This window comes from Haliaeetus albicilla, chromosome 28 (assembly GCF_947461875.1).
Source record: "Haliaeetus albicilla chromosome 28, bHalAlb1.1, whole genome shotgun sequence".
NCBI classification, from domain to species: Eukaryota; Metazoa; Chordata; class Aves; order Accipitriformes; family Accipitridae; genus Haliaeetus; species Haliaeetus albicilla.
In genome coordinates this window covers 635,630-660,107 of record NC_091510.1, presented here as the reverse complement: position 1 = coordinate 660,107, position 24,478 = coordinate 635,630, and the positions used below count along the sequence as shown (strand labels likewise).

Here is a 24,478-nt window from a genome sequence, read left to right as displayed (position 1 = left end):
GAATGCAGCTAGCCCGGCAGAAGGAAATTAAATAAGCCTGGCAAACTGCTGACTCAGCAGAAGACAGCACAACCTCCAGCACATTTTAGAAATAAACCCAGGTCAGTAAAAGCCAGAGCCTTTCATGAGAAAGAAAGGCCAAAGGATAGCGACAGAAACTCAAGACACCACTATGAGGCAATGGAAGAGTGAGTGCCGGCATCTAACATTACCAAAGGCAGTCTGAAAAAATTACAGACTTGGGGAAAACACAGTTCAGGCAGAGGGAAAACAAATGACGCTGAACATATTGTATGCTCAAATCGATGACACCAAACGCATGCCAGAGATCATGAGCAGTGAGAGTAACTCAAGCACACAGTAGCTCCGGTGATAACCACGGTTTTAACACTGAGATACCTTTGAAAAGCAACAGAGAAGTTAACACGTAACAGTGCGGAGAAAACCACAGAGGAAAAGACTGTCCTGCTCTGGTAAAAAATACTGCTAAGATGCAGGTCAGCATCAAGCCAAGTCAACCACGCACAATCAGGATTCAAACCCGAAGCAAGGAGCATGTGAGAACTGAGCACAGAAACACTGGCCAGAACCAACACTAGAGGAGAGAAACCAAGCCAAAGACACAACAAACAAGCTATTCTTTACTGAATAAAAAAGTATGAGCAATTTCATATTAAGAAAAATTTATTTCAAATGCATTCAGAAGCAAATGGGGCCAGACTTCTACTCCAGGAAAAGCAAACTGCCAAAACCCTAGCCAAAAAGATGGGGAAGAGGAGGAAGAGAAAGAAAAACAAAACCAAAAGAAAAAGGCAAAAGAGAAAAAAACATAGGGTCCTATGAATGGGCAGATGAGGGCACACCAGCACCTGCCTTCTCTCAAGCCCCATGGAAGGAAAACAGAGCCCCCAGTTAATAACATTCAGGAAATGTAAAAATAGAAAAAGCAAAGGATTCACAGGCCAAGCAAAGACGTCGTCGGCATGAGACGGAGTCTCAAGCAAATGCAACTGAACAGATGAAAACACACCCTCAGGCACCGGCAGCACGTTCACTCCCCGTGAGCCTCCTTCAGCAGAAGCTCTGCTAGCACGTTCTCCAGACCTGGTTTGGTTGGCTGCTTCCTCTCTGCCCTCATCTCTTCACAAATTTCAAATCTTAAAGCGGCCGAAATTCCCGTGCTTTCCTCAGCTGTCTTTTTGTTGCATAGTCTGGCCACCAAAAGCAATGAGCAATAAACTGTCCCCTCCAATGGCACTTGGGCAACCTGTGTGGTTTCTGGCTGCTACAGACACCCTGAAGTGATTACCTGTATGTGGCTGGGGACAAAGCAGGGGAAAGTGAAGTTTGCTGGGCTGTGTATCCATCCAGTGTTGTAGGACACACAACTTGCCCATGTCACTCCTGAGTGGAGGACAGCTGGAGCAATTACTGTTGGACTGATAAACAGTCAGTTCACTCGTAAATGGAGTTTGGGGAAAAAGTCATTCTTGTGCTCAGACTGAAATTAGAGAAGAGTTTTGGCCTGAAGAGAGGGCAAGGGAGCGGATTCTTAGAATGTCAGCATATATCACTTAGAATTTTCACAATGACATGCTTTGCTTAAAAATGGCAATGCGTAAAATGAAAGCTTTAGAAAATTTCATTTTTACGTGACATTTTTCTATCAAAACTGGTCTATGTTACAAAATGTTTTTACTACATTTAAATGACCTGATTTTTTTTTTTTCAGGCCAGAAAAACATTTTGTGTGGACTCAAAAAGAAATATGAATTTGTTTTCGTTCACCAAAAACTACAAAGCAATAGCTATGTTTTTCTTTCATTGCTCACCAAATCAACCCTCCCTTCCTGTTTTTCTGAGGATGTTGTGGACTGATCAGGGATGATAGGATGGATCCTTGATACTGCACTGTGATAGGAATATTTAATTACTGTACCCATGCTTGAAAGCTCATCTTCCCGCAGCAGCTCAGCTGTCACCTGAATTAAGATACGGACGTTTGTCAACATGCTGCGATAACACATTCCCACAATCAATGAAATGCTCACAAGGAAAGGGACACAGACACACAGCAACATCTGACATGCCACGGAAACCTCCAAGCTGGTGGCAAGCAGGAGGGTTTTCAACCAGAAGCAATGTGGCTCTGGCACTAGTGCACCAGCCCCGCACTCAGAGGTGGTGCTGCATTGCAAGACATAGCCTTATCACAGGGCTTTTTTGGTTCTCTGTAAAGTTAGGATTATCCCCTCAGAGACTGGAAATTTTCCAGCAGCACTGGGTATTTTTGAGTTGTTGCACCTTCTCAGCCACAGCTCTCCAAGCATGCAAAAGCACCTTTACTGCTTTTTCCCATCTGCCCTTCACACTCTCGACGAGGCCCCCATAAGCTTGCACAAAGCTGGTTATAATTCTCCAGCGCCTATCAAAGCCTTCACAAGAGTTAGGCAGTTGGTGTGTAAAGCCTGCTGCCTACCATGCTGACTAATGTTGTCTGATTGTTCCCTTGTACTCCCCCGTTGGTCCATCTGTACCCATCTGCTGCCTTTTGTCTTCTAATTAAAGTGTAACCACTTTGGGGTAGGAGCCACCTTTCTGGATAGCGTTCACACAGCTCCCTGCAGACCAGAGTCCCAGGTCCATAGCTGGGTGCTGGGGACAGCGATGGTGATGCGCAAGAGGGGACCGCAGGTACATGTGGCAAGGGGAACGGTGACCCTCCTCGCTGTGTGGCACGGACGAGTCAGCTGGAAGAAAGCCCCAGACTAGAGCTCTCATCCAGAAGGCAACCAAGGCAAGAGCAGTCTTCTGCCGTGGCTGGATGGTGTTGCCACATAAGTACACTAGGATAGTCCTCAGGGTCACCCTGTCCAAGGAGTCAGGCTGGCAACCCCAGTAAAGGTCAGATGGCTGCTATCACCCTCATCAGCTACACCAGCACAGAAATGGTAGGAGGCATTCTAACTGTGGCCTGGGCTTAATAAAGATCTCCAGATTTTCCAATATCTGATTTGCATTAGAGGACAAGGTCTCTCCAAGAAGCTGTCATTGTTTCAATGTAAGAATTCCCTCCTGTAGCCAAGGAGTAGGGCTGGTGGAGAAGAGCCAGAGTATTTTTCTGCAGGCTCATGAATCATACAAATACACTCTAAAATTCAAGCAAACAAAGTCAGGAACCGCTTCAGCAAGAGGCAAAGAGAGCAAACAGCTTATACTGACATAATACACGGTGGTTAGGAGGGACACCCAACTAGTGTCCTCTTTGGTCAAAGAGATGGACTAGCTCATTATTGCAGGATGCAGTAATCTAATCTGATGGTCTGATATGATCAGTCAGCAAAGATACCATTTGATCAGCATGTCCACAAGATTTACGTAGGAGGCCTTTTCAGAAAGATTGTTCCGTTTATCGTCTGACAAGGAAAGCATTGTGTGGCACTTGTGTCTGCCCCTCTCCTTAGGAGCCAGTGTGAGATTAACGTGGCCATAATTAGCCACAAATACATACAGTTACATTCTGGGCAACTGTGAGAAGCCAGGCCAAATCCTGGCAGTGGGTGCAGCATAGGTGCACAAATAAAGCCATCTGGTTGTCTGATTGAATCAGGGTCATCAACAGACCCATCAGATGTGACCTAGATCCAGTGTCTAAGGGACACTCATTTGGGAGTGGGGTATCCATAAAATATGTATTCTTTGATGCAAGCCTGCTGTTTAATGAGAAGCAAGGGATTCAGCAAATTACGGTCTCTTAGAGAAATGTCCAGAAAGAACACTTTACAAATAAGGGGGAAAATGCACATACAGACTCCCATTCTAATTTCAGCCATATGTGCTTAAATCCAGAATGGTCCATCTGCCCTAAGTGAAGCTATATCCTTCTAAAAACTGGTTCTATGGGAACAGAATCAGTCACTAACTCTGAGTAGGTTTAAACAAACTCCTATGCCATTTCTCCTCAGGGACAATGAGTCATAAATCCCCATGTACACAGGGAAATTAGCAAAACAAGACTGACTGGCAAAACCAATCCAATCTTGTCTCACCATAAAAGGAGTCGGTGGGATAAAAAACATTTCCTCTCTGAAGTCCCTGGACATGCTGTCAAGATGGCAAGACTCCACACGCAGAGCAGAACCTGACCGAAGGCAGTCACTGCTACCCCAGGGAGACAAGCCTACCTGTGCATGCATGTGTAAGTCATCAGAAAGGGCTGCCCAGGTGAGCACCAGACAACACAAGGAGGAAACTATCTCAAATGATCTAGTCATCTTTCCAAAGGCAGGGGAGGGCCTTCAGAGAAGATGCTTGGATTTGTACAGCTGCAGTTTTCACCTCACAACCCAACACTCTTGTTCCTCTCATTTTTAAAGAGACTTCTTCAGAAAATGAAATAAAAAAAAAATCTAAGTCCTTCCTTCTGCTAGGCAACATAACAGGTACATGATTCATATTGGTTCTTCATGGAGTGGCCAGTACCACACAGGCCCTTACTAAACAACAGAATACTGATCAGATTTTCAGTCCTCTTCCCCCTTCCCTTGTTATTTCTGCCACTGCGACACTGAAGCACACAAAGAAATGACAGTGGATATTTCTTTTAATGCACAGAAAGACTCAAGACCACGCCTGAAGGCTGCATCATTATCAAAAGCTACAGCCTCTTCAGCATCTCTGTGGTGTTCCTCAGCCCTCCAAAGCTGCAGACTGCAGGAGGCGACAAGTGCCTCCATAAGGGCTTTTGTTTCCAGCCATCCGCAATAGCCTTCACGCGCCAACTGTCTGCGCATACAAAAGGTGCATGGTAGAAGCTTGCAGAAATTATGTCCTCACTGGACCAGGCTTGAAGTTTTTACTGATCAGCTTGTCCATAACCCAGTTTTTCTTTCCTATCAAATAAGTGGTCTCTTGTGAGACACTCTTCAGGTTCATCTTGTTCATCTAATCACAGAAGTGTAGGCTGGCAGAGAACCACCAGAGATCACTTATTGCATCCACCAGCTCTGAGGCAGGACAAGACAGATTTAGACCCTGTGCTGTTGGATATTTTTATATGTGTCCTCCAGCAAATAAGCCTCAACAGAAAATGAGCCCCACCATGTGTCACCATGCTAACAATTATACAGCTCCCTACATATCTAACCAAAATCTTCCTGCTTGAAAATTTAGCAAGATTTCTTCTTCTTTCTGCTTACTGTGGAGATGAAAAGCAACTGACCATAATGTCCTTTTTTTCAACAATGATTTAGATGTCCAAAGACTTATCTTGTGCCCCTTCCTCTTTTTTTAGACAAAACAAACCTTATTTTTCCCTTTTTCTTTTCTAAATTTTCTGTAGCTCCTTCCCACGTCTCAAGGGAACCTTTCACAAGCACAGATGGGCATGACACTGCTCTGTCCCAAGCAGGGGACAGCATCACACAAGTTTGCTAACTCACCTTATGTGGACTACGATCGAGGCTGAACACACCTCTGGAAAGCCCATGCGGCAGAGAGTAGTGGGACCATTTTTCACCCTATTTCAGCATTAGGGAGTACTGGAAGTCTACAGTCACTGAGGCAGCTGACAGCATGTCACAGCAAATGGCCCCATTCCCAGGGAGCACTAATGTGTGCAATGGTGTAGGGGAACAGACTATGAGCAGCCTGTCCGTGAATTTGTAATCATGGCCACACCGATGGCTAGAGGAAGCAGAACAGTTGCTGCTAATTGATTTTCAAAAGTTCAAAAGTCAAACACTGATAATTACAGGAGCAGCAGCAGGCAAACATTTTATCTGCTGAGGGGGTTGAGGGTTGATAGGGGCAGAGGATTAGCAGATGCAGCAGGGAAAATGAATCTTTCAGCATAAGTTTCCCATCTGTCCCCCTCTAAGATGGCTCATAGTGGCATCCTGATCAAACCCATCACGTGGAGCTTTGCTTGTCCAGCCAGGAGCAGAAGTTACTGGAGCACATGTGGTAAGAGATGCCCCAGGGAACCTGCAATCAAAGGGCTCTGTGGCGTGGCACAAGAGGTTGCTGTTATGAGCCGCATGGAAAGGTGCTCTGAATCCCCAGTGACAGACCTAAGGGAAGAGGCAGAGAAGCATCAGCAAAAGGGAGAGGCTGAGAACAACCCAGTGATAGAAGTGATGCAAAGCTCACTAGAAATTAAAGAAATCGAAGAGAAAGAATCCCAAAGAGAGCCTCAGATATAGTAACGTTTGTGTCATCCCCAGGTTTGCTGGGGGAAAGTGAGGCAGCAGACAGGAGGAACTGGGAGTTAATGGGACAGGACTGCTGTGCCCTGCCTTAGCAGGGAAGGTGGATGTGAGCAAGAGCTGGAGAGCAGCACTTGCCAGCTCTCACAAGGGATCATGAACCCAGAAATAAGTCCTCGTCATATGTGGGATTATAGGAGAGCAGAGGAGAAAGGCAATTGGTAAAGAAAAAGCCTGGGTGAAAACTTTTCCCACGCAAAACATCACAACCCACAGACACAAAACCTAGTGTAGTACCGATCCTCTGGCTCACCTTGCAAGACCTCTGGCCCCAGCTCATTGCTGCATTGAGGCACAGCCCTTCATGAGGCATAAGGTTGGATGTCCTTCACCACCTCCATCTGCCTACCTGCCCCTCTGTGATAAATACAACAGGGGCATCTAGGCACCCAAAACACACCTAGGCTGCCTGGCCAGTGAAGCAAAGAGCTCTACTAACCAGCTAATTAAAATGTAGTGAGGGAAGGCATGAAACCTTTTGCCCCTAAGGAGCAGAGAACAGAGAAGTGAATGAAATGCAGCACATTTGCTTATCACAAGAGGAATCGTTACTTGTGGCTACAAGAGCAGAAGAGCTCAGATTACTGCCCCTTTCCAGAAAGTGGTTGCTCTGCATGTTCTTCCATGATTATCAGCCATACAAGGCTTCAGTCTGTCTGAAGGACACAGGAGGAGATTTATCATCATCAGAGTCTGGGGACAGCTGTAGCTCTTCTAGAAAATTAATTCCTGTTCTGAAATAACTGGTGAAGTTTTGAAGATATTCCTTCCCAAATTGGGATGAAAAATCGAAATCTCAAAAAATTTCACAGACCTGAAATCCTGAAAGAGTTCAGTCACTTGTCTGCATCTTTGCCACTCAGAAAAATGGAAGGCTTTGCACCTGTTTTAAAACATTTCTTTATATATATACACACCCCATGAGATGTACTCCTCACAATCTCTTTGCCATCTTTCAAGAATCAACTGCACCAAGCTGTACAGAGCAGAAAACTGTGTCACTAAATCCAGAGGAGACTAAGAAAAATGATCAGAAGACTAGAAAACATGACCTACCAGGAGAGACTGAACAAATTCTTGTTTAATCTACAGCAGAGACGACTGGGAGACAACATGACAGAAGCCTTCAAACATACATAGGGAAGATAAAAAGAGGAAGAGAATAAACAATTCTCTATGTCCACTAGGGAGATGCCAAGCAGTAATGGGCTTAAACTGCACTTAGGGAAATCTAAGTTAGACATTAGAAAAACTGTCCAGGGTAAGGAGAAAGAAGCCATGGAAGAGATTGCCTCAGGATTTCATGGAGTTTCTAGCATCGAAGGACTCGGAACAGGTGAGACAAACATCTGTCAGGAATAATTTCAGCCTAGTTGATCCCTCCCTTGGGCACAGGGAGGGACTAAATGACCTCTTGATGTTCCTTCCAGGCACAGTGTCTGATTATGGATAAAAGTGTGGAGTGATGTAATTAAAGACAGCTATAGTGAACACACACAAGTGGACTGAATCAGTGTTTCCCATGCAGCCTTTCATCTCTCGTGTCCTACTGCCTGAGTGTTTGACTTGGAAACCATCCTGCGTTTTGCACAGTTTCTTCTGTACATTGCCTAGAAGTTGCCAGGACAAAGCACCTTGCTAATTTAGCAAAAATTAGTGAGAGTTTGTATGATTTTACACTGCAAAGCAATGCACTTTACACAGGTATTGGGACTGTGTGCTAATAATACATGAATAATTTATAGCTTGTATCGTGGCAGTGCCTGGGAGCTGCTGTTAAGGGCCAGCAGTCTGCTTTGCCTGACACTCTGCAAACACGGAACAAAATTATGATCTTTGCCACAAAGAGCTCTGTTTCACCCTTATATTTTAATGTTTGCATTTCCACTGAATAGAGAAAATTAAGAAAAAGAGTATGAGGTTCCAAGTATGAGAGGTATTTGTCTGATCAGAGCATGCTGGACATGACTTCTGCGTTTTCCAGAAAGAACCCACCAGTGTAAAATTCAAACAGCTCAGAGTCTGATTATAATAATCTGATCTTCCCACTGAGCAAGATGCCCACTTCAAGGTAAAACATTGTGTTCAGGAAGCACTGTGGGCTTTTCATACCACTAATACCATAGTTCATCACAGTCTCACTTCAATCCAGCCCCAGCTCCTATGAAATGAAGAACTGTTCTGGTTTAACGGGTGCCAACTAGTCCCCACAGACAGCAAGGCTCAGGCAGGTCCCCAGGGCTAACCCCAACACTCCAGCCCACCAGCATCCCTTGCACTAACTGTCCGATTCATCTGAGAGACCACGGATATGCTCTCAGAGACTGAACAACCCCTCTTACCACTCTTGGAAGCCCCCAAGCCCCCACTGAGGGTGCGACAGGGTAATGCATGGGACAAGCAGCATAAAAACAGGATTGCATTTAGCTGTGCCTCCCCAGAGCCTGCAAAGCATTCCAGCAACAGATTCCCCACAGCCGGCCTGGCTTATAATCCCTAGCAGCATTCATGCTGCTGCTGCCTTGTTTTCCTGCTCTGATGATTGACTTTTCCTCTGTGAGAACAAATTTGGTGCCAGCTAGGAACAAATCCTCCTGGACACTGCCTGGTGAGCTTTAGTGAAGTTGTGTGACGGACAGAGCCTGACGTGAGGTCTCTGCAGCCTGAGCCTTGCCTGCCCACCCCCTGTGGAATATCCACAGCCAGGCTGCCTCCAAACATGTCCAAGAGTTATCCACGCATGCTGATGCCATGCCATATGTTTCCTCACACTCCTGTCCTGATAAGACCTCTGCTGACTCTCCCAGACCATACACTCCCTTCTAGTGTGCACAGTGCCAAGACCATGACGTGGATGGTTCTTCCTGGAAACGAGGCACAAGCTGGGGCCTTTCACCCTCTCCCCAAACTTCTGCAACTACTGGGAGACCTTAGTGCCTGCCAGGCACTAATGCAATGGCTCTTCTGCCTCCTTCAAAAGTTCTTCCTCCAGCCCTCTTCTGAATGCACTTCTCCTGACAGCTCCCTATTTCATTCTCGTTTCCCCATGAATTTCTTCCTGGCTTTGGCCAGGCAGGCCACTTGCAAGTCCATGCAGAAAACAAGTAGCCAAGGAGAGAAGGCTTTTTGTGCTGGGTGGAGCAAACGGGCATTTTTCTAAACCATACACATGATCACATCCAGACCAAGCTCTGCTTCATATCTGTTGAGTGCTCTGCTGAATTCTCCTTGCTTTCACTCTGACTTCTCACCCCTGTCACTTTTTTAGATCTTATTTTCTTAGCCCTCAAACTACCTCCTCTACTTCAAACTATTTGGGAGTGCTTGTTCTGAGCCTGGACCACTGACATTTATGTGGGAGGTGAAGTGAACCAAAGCTTTGCACTAACACAGAAATCCACACCATTTCTAAAAGTGCTTTGGGTTACATGCAAATTTTTCAGAAATATACAAATTTGGATCTTTGAACAACTCGATATGATCTCACGTACACATCCTACTTAATGCACCATCCCATTGCAAATGACACTGGCCAGATATATCAAGAACAGTTAACACTGGCATATATTACTAAGTGTGGCCATACAGAACTTCCCTGCCTCCAAGCCATCCAGGGAAATATTTTCTGTCTCTGCCATTGAAACCCATGGCACGGAGGAGGTCTTGTCTCTGAAAGGCAGGAAAACTTATGTTCAGATGTTACAGAAGGAAAGCTGATGAATTTTTTATGCACACTAATGCAAGAATGTAATGGCATCCTGCATGGAGAAGACAGCAGCCTGAGTATTGGAGATACCAGTGATCCAGGATGCAAGGAGGAGATTGCCAGCCCTTGATAAGAAGTACAGAAAGGTGGTGGTGGGGGATTATTCGCCTGGAACCTTCCTCCACCCTCCTCCCTGACACAGTTTGAGAATTACCAAACATGTCCTACCCTCTCCCACTTCCTCTCCTTGGTCAGAAGGATGATCACCAGCTTGGGATGCATCTGGTATCCGTCTTCACTGAACGACAAATTCCTGCCTTCAAAGGTGACATTGATCAGGTACCTGCAGGAGAGAGAAAAGAGCAAAGAGAAAGTTAACACTTGGGAACCAAACCTGAAACGAGAGCCTGCCTCCCCCCTGCAGCTCACGCCAGGACAGTAGGAGCAAACAATGGAAAACCTGAGAGGAAGGGGGTAGGAGAAACAGGACAATTACTCCAGGAACTGGTACAATCAGGCAAGGCAAGGCAATTGCCCCTGTTTTGTGACTGGGATAGGGAAGTGATGACCCACGCTGGCTCTCAATGAGTTCCTGAAAGCACACGTAGGAGTCACACACACGTGTGTGTGCCCACGGTCCTTGACTTCCCCTTACCACAAAGGGCAGAGGGATCTATAGCAATTAGCCGTGTAAACACGCTCCACAGCCTACACTTTGCTCACTCTCCAAAGGGGACTTCACACATCATTTGAGGACAGTGATGGCCTACAGGTGAAGCAGTGGAGATAGCCTCCCCCCAGCCCAAACACTGAGGCAACGATAAGGGAAGCTGCAGAGAGGAGAGTAAGGAGCAGTCCACCTGCGAGAAGCTCCATCCCTATCAGAGCCAGCACGCCTCACGGGGCCCAAAGCAATCATCTGAAGCAGCTTAGGAATAGGACAGTGGATGTTGAGATAGCCCAGTGAAAGTCCCTTTCCCTAGGGACAGAGTCATGCCTTATAGCCGGCAAGACCAAACGAAAGGGTGATCAGCCCTGCAAATCCCCACAGCCAACATTAATGATTCTCTTTGTCTGGAAAGGCCCTGTCACTTCTGTGCAAGGCACCCCCCTTTGGGGCATCTCATGTCAGCTGTACAAATGGACTATTAAACAGTCTGGGCTTCAATCTTATTTATCCTAAGGCCTCTTCACTCAGCTCTGGCAGTGGGGAAGACCTTTAAGTGGACCGAGATTACAGCTACACTCATTTCAAGGCCTTGCTACATCGTGAGAGCATGTTAAAAGTGATGGTGCTGTAAATGAGAATCAGGTCTATTGTTTTCTTAACTGTCAGACTGTCCAGAATGACACTGTGGGGAAGAGGAGGAGGCAAATACACATTTCACAGTTCAGTGGCTTATATGACATCTCCGTGGCACTCTGACAGTTTCCCCGTTCATATATTTCACTTCAATTCACAATCCTGTTGCATAAAGTAGATTTTGCCTTTATACACCTGCTCTGGCACCAGTAGCATCACGTCACGGTGAGAGGCAGAGGTGACCAAGCTGCCTGCAGGGCTAGCCCCAGGACTCTGCCCTCCCATGCTTTGCTCAGTTCTCCTATAAATTACACAAGCAACATTTCCATTACAGACTTGAGAGGTTCTTCTGCTCTATTACACCATGACACCAGGAAACATTTCCTGATATTCAGCTTCAGTTTGTGCCTTCCAAACTCGATTTGAACCAATTTCAAGAAAAAAAGGAAAAAAAAATCTGTTCTTTCAGTGGGTTCACACTTTCCCACTATCTGCACACAAGAGAATTCCCTGCTAGTTTAATGAAAGCATTGGTAACAAGGAAACTTCTTCAAACAAATAAAAAAACAGGTCATGATTTTAGCTTCTTCCTTTTCCCAAACTTTTTTGTCCTAACTCCATTAATCAACCAAACTCATCCACTAATTCCCCATTACCAAGTGCAACCAGCAATTATGTTTACTTCTAAAGGAAATTCCACACTTGCTCCATGTTGTGACCTTCAGGGGACATGCACAGCATAGGAAACACAGCCATAAGGGAGCCCAGTGTGAAACATTTGCAACAAGATGATTTTCAAAGGCAGACTATTAGTTATTTTCCAAAAGCTGGACCCATTGAGCACCCAAACACTGAGAGAACCCCAAAACATCAGCTGCATGGAAAATATTAGCCACGTAATTGTTCGTAATGGTGTAAAACATCCCATGTCAGGACCACACATGCTCTTTTTCTGGCATTCTTTTCCCAGCCATTTGCATTGCTCTGGTACTGAGGAATGCCAGGCACAGACCATTGCTGGGTATGTGCAGCCTACCAGACCTATGTAAGGTTCTGGTGGTAGGGAAGACCTTCCAGTGGACCAAGATTACAGCTACACACATTTCATGACTTCTCTGCACTGGCCACCAGAGTAAAGACAAAGCAAGGCTCCAAGAAGATGAGGATGCCATTAGCCTGATTGGAGTTGCAGCTTTATATGTCAGTAGTTAGGAAGCAGTGCCAACATCTAATTAAACAAACAGCAATATCAAACAGTTCTCAGCCCTCTTTCCCCTCCCACTCGAGAATGATGCCACTACGGGAATCTCCCTTGCACAGCCTGACAAGAAGAGTTCACAGAAATCAGCAACAGATATGACACAAGAGGGTGTCATTTCTGTTTGTTTTCCATCAGAAAGATTAGAACCACTAATAATAATCAAGGAGGGATCATCAGCAGCTCCAATCCTTGGAGCTGCCTTGAGATTTACACTTAAAGTGGCACTAAAATCCCTCGCTTCAGACCTTAATGACTGAAATTAGCCTCCAAATTTGGCACAGTAACTCTTCAGAGGGTTTTCTCTTGAACCCATTAGCAACACGTTTACAAAAGTTTGCAGGAGGAGTGCAGAAGAAGCAGCTCCCCCCAGCTTTCCCTGCACTCCTGCATTTTGCTGGGGCCCATCACCTACACAGGGATGCAGGGAGAGAGCGGCACACGGGGAGCTGCGGGGTTTGCTCAGGTGTGCTGAGCAAGGGGATGCCTGTGTGACAAAGCATCGGGGCTTGAAGGACTCCCTGGCAGGCCAAGTCAGCAGCGTGCTGCAAGGCAGCCACACTCCAGTGGCTCTGCCCTCCATCACCACCGCAGCGAGAGTCATCCCCTTTGGCAGCAACACTGCCCTGGTAGGCCAGCACCACTGCTGCCTGCTCTGGCCAGGGGAATTTGTTTCCTCCCTATAGCCTACACATGCTCCAGTCCCCAAAAAGGCAACCAGGGGGCTGGGAGACTCCCTGGCATGTCTGCACTGAGCCACCAGCTGCAACAGGGGCGCAACATGAGGGCGGCAGGCTGTGCATGCAGGTGAGGTAACTCAAGATGAAACTGTGCCTGTAATGGGCTTAATCCATGATTCCCTGGATGGTTTGGACTCCAAGATGGAGAGAGAAAAGGGGCGAGGGGGTGCAGACACAGGCAATTTAATTTAATTTGCTAGAAATACCTTTCAGCAAAGAGTTTTGCTTATGTGGGCATTTCTGGAGTTGCTTGATGCAAGCACAGAAGGGTCGAGCCCTTCCCCAGCCTGGTGGAGATGCAGTGGCCACAATGCCCAAACTCAGCCGGGTGGGAGCAAAACACACATGACGCTGTGGAAACAGGGCGACATTGTGAGCCCCATGGTACAAACAAACAGGCAGGAACAAAGAAGGAAGGGACATGTCCTTAGGCGCAAGGCAAATCAGACTCGGGGGGACCCGTCTCCCCATCCTTATGCCCTGACCATTAGGTAGCATCACCCGCCCTAGAAGTGAGGCTGTCAGCCCTGCAAGCTAATGGAGAGTGTTTCAAAGGCTGGTTGGCATAGGAAATAGAGCATTAAAACCACATCAGATGGCCAATTTAGGACCAGCAGAGAGATGATGACATTTTAAATGGTTTCAGCTAGTGACGGAGAAAGTCTGGAGAGGCAAATGTGGCAGGCGGAGGGGGCTTGGGGGGAGAAAGGAAGGATGTTAACTGAATTTTTCTCTGCCCCAGAGACAGCTCTGAAGGAGATGCATTTGAAATCAGCACTAACCACTCCTACTTCTGCCTCCAGTGCCTTTCTGGGAATCAGCTGCTCCTGAACCTGCTGACTGGGTGGGCAAATTTGGACATTGCCTTGGTTCAGTCCATCGCACCCCACGCCTCACACATGTGCGTGCACACAGACACTCCCCTGTGCCCTGTCAGTGCTTGTTACGCTCCAATGAGACAAGCAGTCTGTCTGAAAAGGCTTGATTATCCTAACATCGACTGCTTCCCTGAATAAGACAGGCCATATAAATAAAACAGCCTCTCCACCATCAGCATTAGGAAGTCATCTCAGCAGTCCAGCACACGAGGGAAAAACAGGGTGTAGGTGGAGGGTGGGAAAAGAAAGGCTCTGGGATACCTCTGCCAGAGAGGATTTCCAGGGTAAAAGGCAGGTGGAATGCGATGCAGGATAAGAGGATGGGGATGCAGACCCCCATCAGCCTCTATGGAAACTCACTGTAATGTGAAACACTGAGGCCAAACGTAACAGCAGTGAGGTGAAGGCAGTGAAAGGCGTTTACCCTGCAGAATCTGAATGGTGAAATAGCCTTTTTCCTTCCCCTAGAGACAGCATTAAAACCCCACCAGCCAGAGGTACCAGGGACAGGCATAGCTGCCTGCCCAGACCCACTTCATGCCCAGGAAAGAGCAAAGACAAGCACGTTACTGCATTTCAGCACAAGTGCCCACAGCTCCAAACCATGTTCCCTCACTTAGCACCAGCAAGACCTACCCAGCCTGGGCTGATGCAAACAGCCTTGGCAGAGTGCATCAGTTCTGCCCTGCAGCCAGTCCTGCCTGCCCTTCACGCCTGCTTCTGGAAGAGGACGGACAGACAGAAAGGTGGGTGGACTCAAAGGACAGGGAAAAGGGAGTTTAGGACCAGTGTATTTATCTACAAATGGGAATTCTGACCTTCAAGTGGCAAGTGATTGACAAATAAAGAATTAACCAGCACTAACTATGCTGTTAATATCTTCTGCTCTCGTCTGAGAGACTGAAATGGTGTAAGGTTTTTTAATGAGAAAACTGCATCTGATCCCTTCGACTTCTGATTTAAACCTCCATTCTCCAAACGCATGGAAAGCTTAAAATAATATAGATATTTTTTCTCCATACCATTGCTCGGCATTTCTGTGGCTGCCTACGCCTGAGAGGACAGCCAACACATGCACAACAGCCATCCAGACCCAGCTGTGAGTGCATGAATTCTCTTGAGATAAGGCAGTCTCCACAGGGTATCAAACCCAACTGCTCAGCCCCAAAAAGGTGAGAACAGGCTCCTCCTGGGCCTTCTGTCAAACTCCCCCGTGGCTGGTACTGACCCTGGCCGAGCCTTTCAGAGGGTCTCCCACCGCTCACCGCCCCGTACTGCCCCAGCCTCCCGCGCTGCCTCCGCGGCTGCGGTGCCGTGGCTTGTGGCGTTGTGAAAGGCGGTCACATCTGGCTGTGCCTGTGTAACAACTGTCCGGTGTCAGGTATGATTTACAGCAAAAGGATTCCACGCAAAGGGCACGAGTGCGGCTCATTTTATGTAACAAGGGGCATAGACTCTGTTCTTTCTGCCATCATGAAGAACAAACCCAAAACAAGATAGGAAAAAAATAGAAGCAACCATTGACTGGGAAAATTAAATCTTAAAGGAACAGTATCTCACTGTTCTTCATTTGTTCCTGTCTCTCTTGCTGTCAGTGTTACCACTGAATCTGGGGAGATGCACCACAAGAAAGTAAGCAAGTGTAGAAGACAGACCAACCAAATTCCAAATTGTGCAGGCATCCTGCACCAGAAAATCTATCCAGGCTACGGCCATTTTATACTGCTGGGAACCAACCTGACCAGCAGGCTTAGAGAAACGCCCAGAGCTCAAGATTGTTTTCATTAAGCAAAGAGGTTAGGAGAGCATCTAGATTAGGCAATATCCCTCAGGCTGCAAGATAACAGAGATGTAAGAGATTAATTTGGTTTCTCCCTGCTGTCCACACCTTTTTAAAAGACAGGAGGGCAGATATTGGGCTGGAATAAATCAGTGATATTCAGCTGACATCTATGGAGTGATACTGTTTGATCTGCTGAGATTCTGGCCCCTCACCTCTAGGAAGATGAATTTTCTTGGTGCTTGGTCCTGACCTGTGAAATAGGTGGAAGACAAATTTCTACTGATCTGTCCTTGCTGTTTCTCCATCATATTCAGCAAAGTTGTTTTGAAAACAATGTACATGTGTGCTGAGACTTCCAAGTGACAGTGGAAGGATGAATCTTTTTCCATCACTCCTTCTCTAAATCATAAAAAAAATGGTACTTCCACTTTATTTCCCATTTCTTCTATTTATCTACCATGAATTTGTCATTTCAGAAAGACTCCGAGCTGACAGTTCCTGGGGACTGAGGATATATCTATCCTTAGAGTACGTAGAGAGCCAGAGCAACGGCAGGGCTGCTTTCCTGCACACATTGCTTGATCCTAATGAGATGGGACCATTCCTGAGAACAAGCAGCGAAGCTCACTTTCCACAGTCTGCGCAGTCCCCAGCCTCCCTCCTGAAAATGTAAGAGGAAACTCAAGCACTGCAGCACGGGGTTTTGCAGCACGGACAGATGTCCATCAGGAAGCAGACAGCGGGGGGACTTATGGTGCAGGGTCACCGAATTACCCCCTCACTGGGGAACATGGGGTCAGCTCCAACCTAGGGCAGCAATGGCAGTAATGACACCAAGGTGAAAGGCTGCTGGTCCAACTGCTTCAGTGAGCTTCAGAGTGTCCACAATAATTTTTTCTTCCCTCTACCTAATACCGTCTAGGACCTGATCTCCCACTTGCTTTTCACCCTGTGTATTCATTGCTTTTGATAGGAAGGCTGAAAGAGGTGCTGCCATTCAGGTCCAGTGGCATTTTACACTCCCTTTGCCAGGGTGCTGCTGACAGTACCAAGGCCAGACCGTGAGTGCTAGGTCACTTGTAGCAAACATAGGTATATGAGGTGACCTGTTTATGGAAAAAAGGGCAGGATCAACCTTCATTTTGCCCCATCTGCTATGTCGGTCACAGCAATATCTTGAAAACCCAACCAAAGCCAAATTTTTCTCACGGGCATCGTGACTGACCTATTTTCACAAATGCCAGCGCCAAGAAAAATTACCTATCAAAACCACTTTTTAAATGGGATAGGGGGATACGAACTTGGCAACAATATTTTCTCATGAGGAGGTCAACAGTTTGTCAGCGAGAAAGAGAACTATAAGATCTGAAAACTGTAATGACATTGGACAGAAAATGAAACTTCTGGCACGGTCATGCTCCCACACAGTCTGGTCTGTGGCGTGACACCTTCTGCCCTTTCTTTTATGGACAAGAGCCCCAGTTAAAATACATCTGTAATGTGCCACCCTGAAAGAGTCCTACAAGGAACATCATCACCTCAACAGGGGAAGGGATATCACTGGAGATTTTGTCCATCCAGGTTTCATGAAGGAGAAACAGGAATATAAAATTCCCATGCTCCTAATCACAAGAGACAGCAAATAGGATTTCCATGTAAAAATATTCAATTTTAAACCCAAAATATTTGATTTATGACTTTTCTTCCAAAATTATCTTTTTCACTGGGAAAATGATACAGTCCTAAGTAGCTTGAGAATATAACTCTACACCTTCTAGCCTCACTGCAAATAAAACAGAAACAAGGAAAAGTGTTTTAAGAGCAAACTCTGGTTAAAGCTGGAAATATCTATAAATCACATAGGAAATCAGTCTATTCTCAGAAATCCAAAAAGCTTTGATAAAAACAAATATACTTCTGAATTGACTCACCAAACCCATAAGTAACAGAAAATAGCTAATAGAAAAATAGCTTTAAGGTCAAAATTGTTACAGTGACTGGATAAAATAAAAACTAAATTTCAGACCAAAATTGGATCAAGCTGCAAAGCTTTACTGAGTTAATAAATTCCTGCCAATTACTTTTTTAAAGTATTATTTTTTTATTGCTACATCTTTCCATCCTTCCTTATTCATTAGGAACAGATAACATATCACTTTTCTCCAAAGTAAAACTAGTCTTCAAGGTATTTCTCCCATTTGCAAAGACTAAGAATCTGCTTACACGGGGCAGTAAAAGCATAGAAAATTACACTTGTCAGAACAGCCGACAGTGGGTCATAATTATGTCTTGGCATCCACCTAACAGGTCACTGATGGAAGCCATACGGCTAGGAACAGGCAAATAGTGAAAGGTTAAGCGATGTCCTTCAGATCTGTTTATCTGTCTTAGGGCACGGTCATACAAACATTGATAGGACAAGCAGTCACAGAACAGAAGTCAAATGAGGCTCTTTACAGTGATTTTTCATCCGGGATGATGTTTTTCAAGCTCTGTCAATTTGCAGATCCATGAAAAATATTCCAGTTGAACTACTGTCCCCATACAGTGAATTTAATCGCACTGACAACAGCCTTACTTTCCTTAATAATTTTTGCACATCTCTTTGGAACCTCCCATGGACCCATATGGCTGTGGGCCACAGCTTAAAACAACTGGCCAAGTAGACGCACATGTCAACAGCCCCCTTGGTCTTCTGAAGGTGGCTGGTGCGCTGGGAGTCAACCTTCAGGGCATCTCGGTATTTACCCGGTGCTCATTCCAGTTTCTGCCCTGGGAATCAAGACCAGCAAGCAGGTGAGCATACCAATTTTCCTCTAGAGCTTTCAAGACTTTCTTGCTTGCAGAAAGCCACTCAAATCTGCCAGAAAGGTCCCTCTCACCACTGCCGGAAGCCAGACAAGGCTAAACTAGTTGCAGAGATTGAAATAAATCCCTTTATTACATTTTCTGAAACAGCAGACTAACTTAACTTTTTCGACCCACCAAGAAACCACAAGCAAGTTGGGGGTTACTCAACGTTTATCAAGTGTTGAAACCATTCATGCATTTGCAAGGGCAGCAAATTCACAGTGCTCGTGGGAGCAGAGCCACTGCCCGCAAGGAGGCTCGGTCCAAAAAGTGTGACTGGATTTTCTTCGGTCTGTAGTGGTTCGGCCAAGATGGCACCCTATCACTTTCTTCCCCATCACATCTCCAAGGGGGAATCAATGAAAACCAACCAACAAATAATCACTCCTGTCAGTAACTGGGGGGGCTGGAGGCTGCTCCTCCTCTGCCAGAGGAGCCGCTCCTCTCCGCTGCTGCTCCCTCTCCCTTCTCCCTCTTCTTTCCCTCCGTGGGTTGATGTTTCCATGGCAACGTGTTCTTTAGTGCCGCTGAAATTACATTGCATTTAAAGCATTAACCCTTCCTTGGGCTGAGGAAGGTCTCGGAACAATTTACGGTTTGGTTTTTTTGTTTTTTTTTTTTTGTTCCCCCTCCCTTTTAAACTTCCTTGTGATCTTTTTCCTTGCAGCATTAGGAAAACCTCATTCTGTCCAAGAAGACCTCCCAGCTAGCATTTGTCTGACAAGGGGCACAGGATGCATCACCAGTGGGGTAGTGTCTAATTTAAGATCTCTTCTTTCTTTTTTTTTTTTCTACAAGAAACCATTAATGCATTTCTCTGCAGACTACATGCAAACAGGGAAAATGCTGCAGTAGCAAGGAAGGTGAAGAGTGAGACAGAAGGAGAAGTGAGCAAGCCATGAGCTGGCACGTGTGGAGAGCACAGCTTCAGTTAATACCAGAGGTGAACCCTTGTAGCCCCGCACCGAGCAGCAGCTTCTTCATTGCAAAGTGCCATAATCGCAGACCTCACCACTGCTCCTCGAGCCTGCCTCCTCTTCTTCTTCACAATCATGTCTGTAATTAGCCACCCTTGTCTTCGCTTGCAGTTAGCACTCCAAACGCTGCTGTAACACTTGCTGCAATCTGTACCCTCCTCAGCACCAGCACCCTTCTCTGTGCTGCAACTTCTCCACCCAAACTGCCGTCTCTGCTCTCCTCCCCATCGGCTCTCTACTGCCAGCCATCACCTCCATCAGCACTTCCAACGCAGCCATTGCTGGGGCACTGCTGCCTTCACTGCAGCCAGCTCAACCGCAGGACCACTGGCACTTTCTGTGCTCCCACTGTGGGCCAACAAGGCTTTGAAAGCCAAGATGTTCCCATCCAGGTGCCCGCTGGACTGCAGGTCCCAAATCAAAAATTACTTTGCAAATCCTCAGCCCCCAGCCTTTGCTTATCCCCACCCTGGTCCCCACCCCATAACCCCTCTGTGCTGTTCTTCCACTGACGTTGTCCCTTTTTCAAACACTGGGAAAATATAAAAGGGAGATAAATACCAAGAATCTCCTTCCACTCTTTTGCCTGGGTTCCTACACTCAGGCATGCCTCCTTTCTGCCCCAAAGTCCCATGACTTGACAGCTTGCAAATCCCTTTCATTACCTCAACCTGCACAGCTACAGGGTCCATATTCCCTTGCACCATCTATTTTGGGTTTCCCAACACACACTGAATCCTTCAAATGTATCTCACCATTCTCAACTCTTGCCCCAAAAGTCAGAGTGTGAAGCCTCCTGCTTTGAGCTGGGTGCATATGTAGTGCCGTGAGGATGGATCAGTGTGGGAGGAAGATGCTATTCTGAAATGAATTATAAATATGGATAATAAGCTCAACCTAAGTCTTTTCTGCCTGTCTCTAGTGGGTTCCCAATATGGGAGATAGAAATATCATGGGTACATTTTGAACATGGCTGGGAACATTGCCAAAGTCCTACTCAGAGTTCACACATTTACATCATTTATATCACATCCGACTTGTGCCTTGTATTATTAACTTTGTAGAGTGTTTTGTGATGTAGTTTGTAGTCCAGGCTCTGTTAAATAAAGTTACACGCCCTCTCTCTCTTCCTTTTGGTAAAAGAGAGAGTTATGTCCGGGGCTACACAAGGTCTTGCTAAGCAGGAGGGCGACTGTGTCTGCTGATACGGTCAGTGCACTCCTACATTCTCACACAGTGCTCCTGAAAACCTTTTGGGATCCATTCCAGGGGCCTGAAAGGTGCAAAAAGAAAGGAAATATTTGCCTTCTGGTCAACAGTTCAACTCCTAGACCAGATTGGTAGTGACTGAAGATTTTTTCTCTGCTGCTGGATGTTCAGGATCCTCTGTGAAACATACAGATGGGGTCCACCTGCCCGTGCCCAACATGGCACTGCGACTACTCAGGCTTCTTCCTCAGCAGTGTCAGAAAAGAGGTTGAAGACAGAAGGAGACAAGCAACCCAGGGCATGGGACTGAAGAAATTATGTTCGTCTAGAACAGAGTAAAGGCATATCGACAAGGAAAGAGGTAGAGCATTGCTGACAGAGATAGGGCTTTTTGCCTTCTGCAGGACAGACCACAGTCTGTGGCAGCTGAAAATCCATCACCTTCCAGGAATTCATGCAAAAGAAGAGGAGCTACAATGATCCAGCACTGTGACTTTATGGTTTTGTAAATTGATAATTTTTCCAACAGCCTGAAAAGACTCCAGGTTATACTCCATCACCTAGTCCACATGTCCCATTTAGACTCTGACTATTACGGCATCTGAGGCCAGGCGAGCAGCAAGTGACTCAGATGCCTGGTACACACAGACAATAGGGAGAGGTAACCACAATGCATAGGTTAGGTGTCTGCCGCAGGCTGCCTGAATGTAGCTGTCTTTATAAAAAAGAAACAAAATGTGCATCCTCAATGTTTCCTGAACAGGAAGAGAGAGAGGAGTCAAATCCAGCCTGTGTTGCTGCAACTCCAGTGAAGTAAATGTGCCATTTTACTGTGGAGCTGCATTTGATCTTGAATTACTCCTCTGCTTCTTCTCTGGGAAAAGGTCAGTTTAAAGAAGCCTCAAGCATGACGCTAACATCGCGTCCAATAAAAGACTCTCAGGAGGTCTGAAATAAGTACAAGGTCCAAATTTGGGATATATTATCTGAATCCTTTCCCTTCTCCCTCTTGAAAAGTCAGAGTGAGAAATCTCCCAAGAATATTTCTTTGCTCAGGAGACTTCCAGTACTCCTTGGACCTAGAAATACCGTGAATAAGGTTTTCCAATGTGCATCTGAGGATCCCAGCCCACAGTGCCCACTGCAGGAAGCCTGAACACAGCGCAGATGGAAACAGCAAGCCTTCTGGGAGTGAGACCAGAACATTTCCGTGTAGAGTGCAGCAAAGGGTCAATTCCCACATCTATCACCACACCACAGCTCCCTCCAGTTCAACCAGCTCTGCTACCCAGAGCAGCAAAGCTATCAGAGTACCCCAGTGCTTTTCAGAGATACCTAGGCAAGTTTATTTAATCTGAGCGGAAACTTAACTGATTTCACCTTTAATTTGTGCTTAAACTAACAAACTAAAATGTAACCCACAAACTTCACACACAAGTCCTGACAGAGTGTGGACATACTCTGAAAGCTTGGGAATTGGCATGAGCACTAGGTGGGATAATGTGGGCTCTAGTTCTGGTCTCATTCAGTACCTTCGGCTGCATCATTTCCACAGCTCTTGCTGTGCACATATTGTGGCAGCGTATGAGTTGTCTGCACCCTTTTCTGTTGGCAGCAGTCACTATGATCACTTCAGAAAAAGCAGCTTCCAGAGGAGGCACCTTTCAGAAATCTCTCACTCCTCCTTTTTCTCCAACATGTCTTGGGCACTTAAACGTCACTGATTCAGACTCCAGACTCCAAATGACACAGTCCCTTCAAAAAAACGGTTAGAACCTCCAGTGTCACGTAAGCACTTCTCAATGCCATAACCCTGCCAGGGTCCCCATCAGCTGGAGATCCCCTCTGCAGCTTCCCACCACCCCTGCTCCGAGAGGACCTCCGAGTCCAAGACAAAGACTTCCCTCTTGCCCAGGGACAAGGTTTTGAAGAGGCAGATGGAGACTCCCCTACCCACACATTAAACTGAAAAGCAAACTTTTAGCACCAAAAAAAAACCCCCAACGGGGTGGGGGGGATCTGAAATTCTTTGTGGATTATGACTTTTCCATGGCAACAGGCATGAGAAACAGGAGGGCTGGGGAGGGGGGCGAGGAGAGGGAGAGGGAGGGAAAAGAAGGCAGAGCTTGAGGAGGGAGCAAGCAGCACTGGTACATTGCCATGGAAACCCTCTTGCATCGGCAGCCAACTGCCAAAGTCAGTCAGGATCCCAGAAATGGGCTTGGAGGGGGGCCTGGGAGGGGCTGGGGGCATGGCAGCCATCATCTGGCCAGCCCCAAGGGTACCCCATCCCCACGAATCCCAGCCCCACTCCTCTTCCCCACCAGCCGTGACACTCCTGGTGCCCTTATCTCTGCCATACAGAGGCAAATTTGGCCCAGCTGGAGTGGAAGGAAATACGGATCAGCAAACAAAACAACCAGGGCAGGCAGGAAGGAGCGAGGCAGAGAGGGATAATTTTTCTGATAGCCATTGGTTTGCTTTCCACCTTTCTGGATTGATTTGGACCACGCAGATGTATTTGTTTTCACACCCCAGATGGCTGTAGAAAGAGGATGTCACTCCTAATCACTGAAATCGAGATAGAAATGTTAGTTCCCTGCAAACTTAGCTACTGAGGCAAGAAGAAGGGCTTGTGTCTGACTAAAAGTTGCCAGGTCCACGTTTGCATAGGGCCACGGCTCTTTCAATTGTGTCTATCCCACTCAGTACAGAAAATGTCCCAACCTATCTCTAAGACATGACAGATGCCACCATGTTGCGGCCAAGTGAAAAATTAGAGGAGATCCTGCTAATGGAAATGAAGCACCCTGTGAAAATGAGTTAATATTGCCTTCTAACCCTCTTCTGCAACACTTGGAGGGCAGGCAGCTTGGTGAAATGAACGATCAGCCATTCACACCCCTTTGCACGCTGTATTTCATCAGAAGGCTTTTGCTGCTGTAAGAAGCAGTCAAAGACAGATTTTGGAGAAAGAACTTAAAAAGGGCTGGCAACTTCTGTGAACCCTTGTTAGTATTTATAGTTGTACCCCTAGGATGGTAAGGGATGGATGAGTCGTTTCAGGCTGCAGACGGCTGCAGACGGCAGGAAGGAATTGACTCCTACTCCAACCACACAACTGGCTAAGCAAATTGTGGAGGAAGATTTCCTTCTCCTGAAGCATCTGTTATCACCCATCTGATTGCACAGTGAATCAGTAGTATGAGGACAGGCTGCTGTGAGGGTGGGGGAAGAGGGAGAGAAAGATTTTAAATCAGACAGTTATAAAGCAAGGAAATGCCAGTTTCCACTTTGTCACAGGAAAGGACATGGACCAAACAGAAAGGGCCTGGTTTGTATACTTTTAAACTATATGTTTGGATTACTACTGATAGTATAGCACCAATGAAGCAGGTTAACTTTTAATGCAACAGTAGCTTGGTATTCCCACATATCTTTCAGAGCAGAGGATCCCAAAGGGCTCTGCACTCTGACCATTCATCTCTCTAAATCATCTGCATTGATG

General features: G+C 46.4%; 1 protein-coding gene across 2 annotated transcripts in view; it reads right to left on the bottom strand.

Annotated features, from left to right (window-relative positions):
• The window catches only part of GRIN2B (glutamate ionotropic receptor NMDA type subunit 2B), a 219,312-nt gene that overhangs the window by 77,836 nt on the left and 116,998 nt on the right, over nt 1-24,478 (bottom strand). For both annotated transcript variants that reach the window (XM_069773667.1, XM_069773666.1), the window contains one exon: nt 10,201-10,315. In XM_069773667.1, coding sequence (XP_069629768.1) covers nt 10,201-10,315 — 115 coding nt within the window. The remainder of the gene's footprint in view (nt 1-10,200; nt 10,316-24,478) is intronic.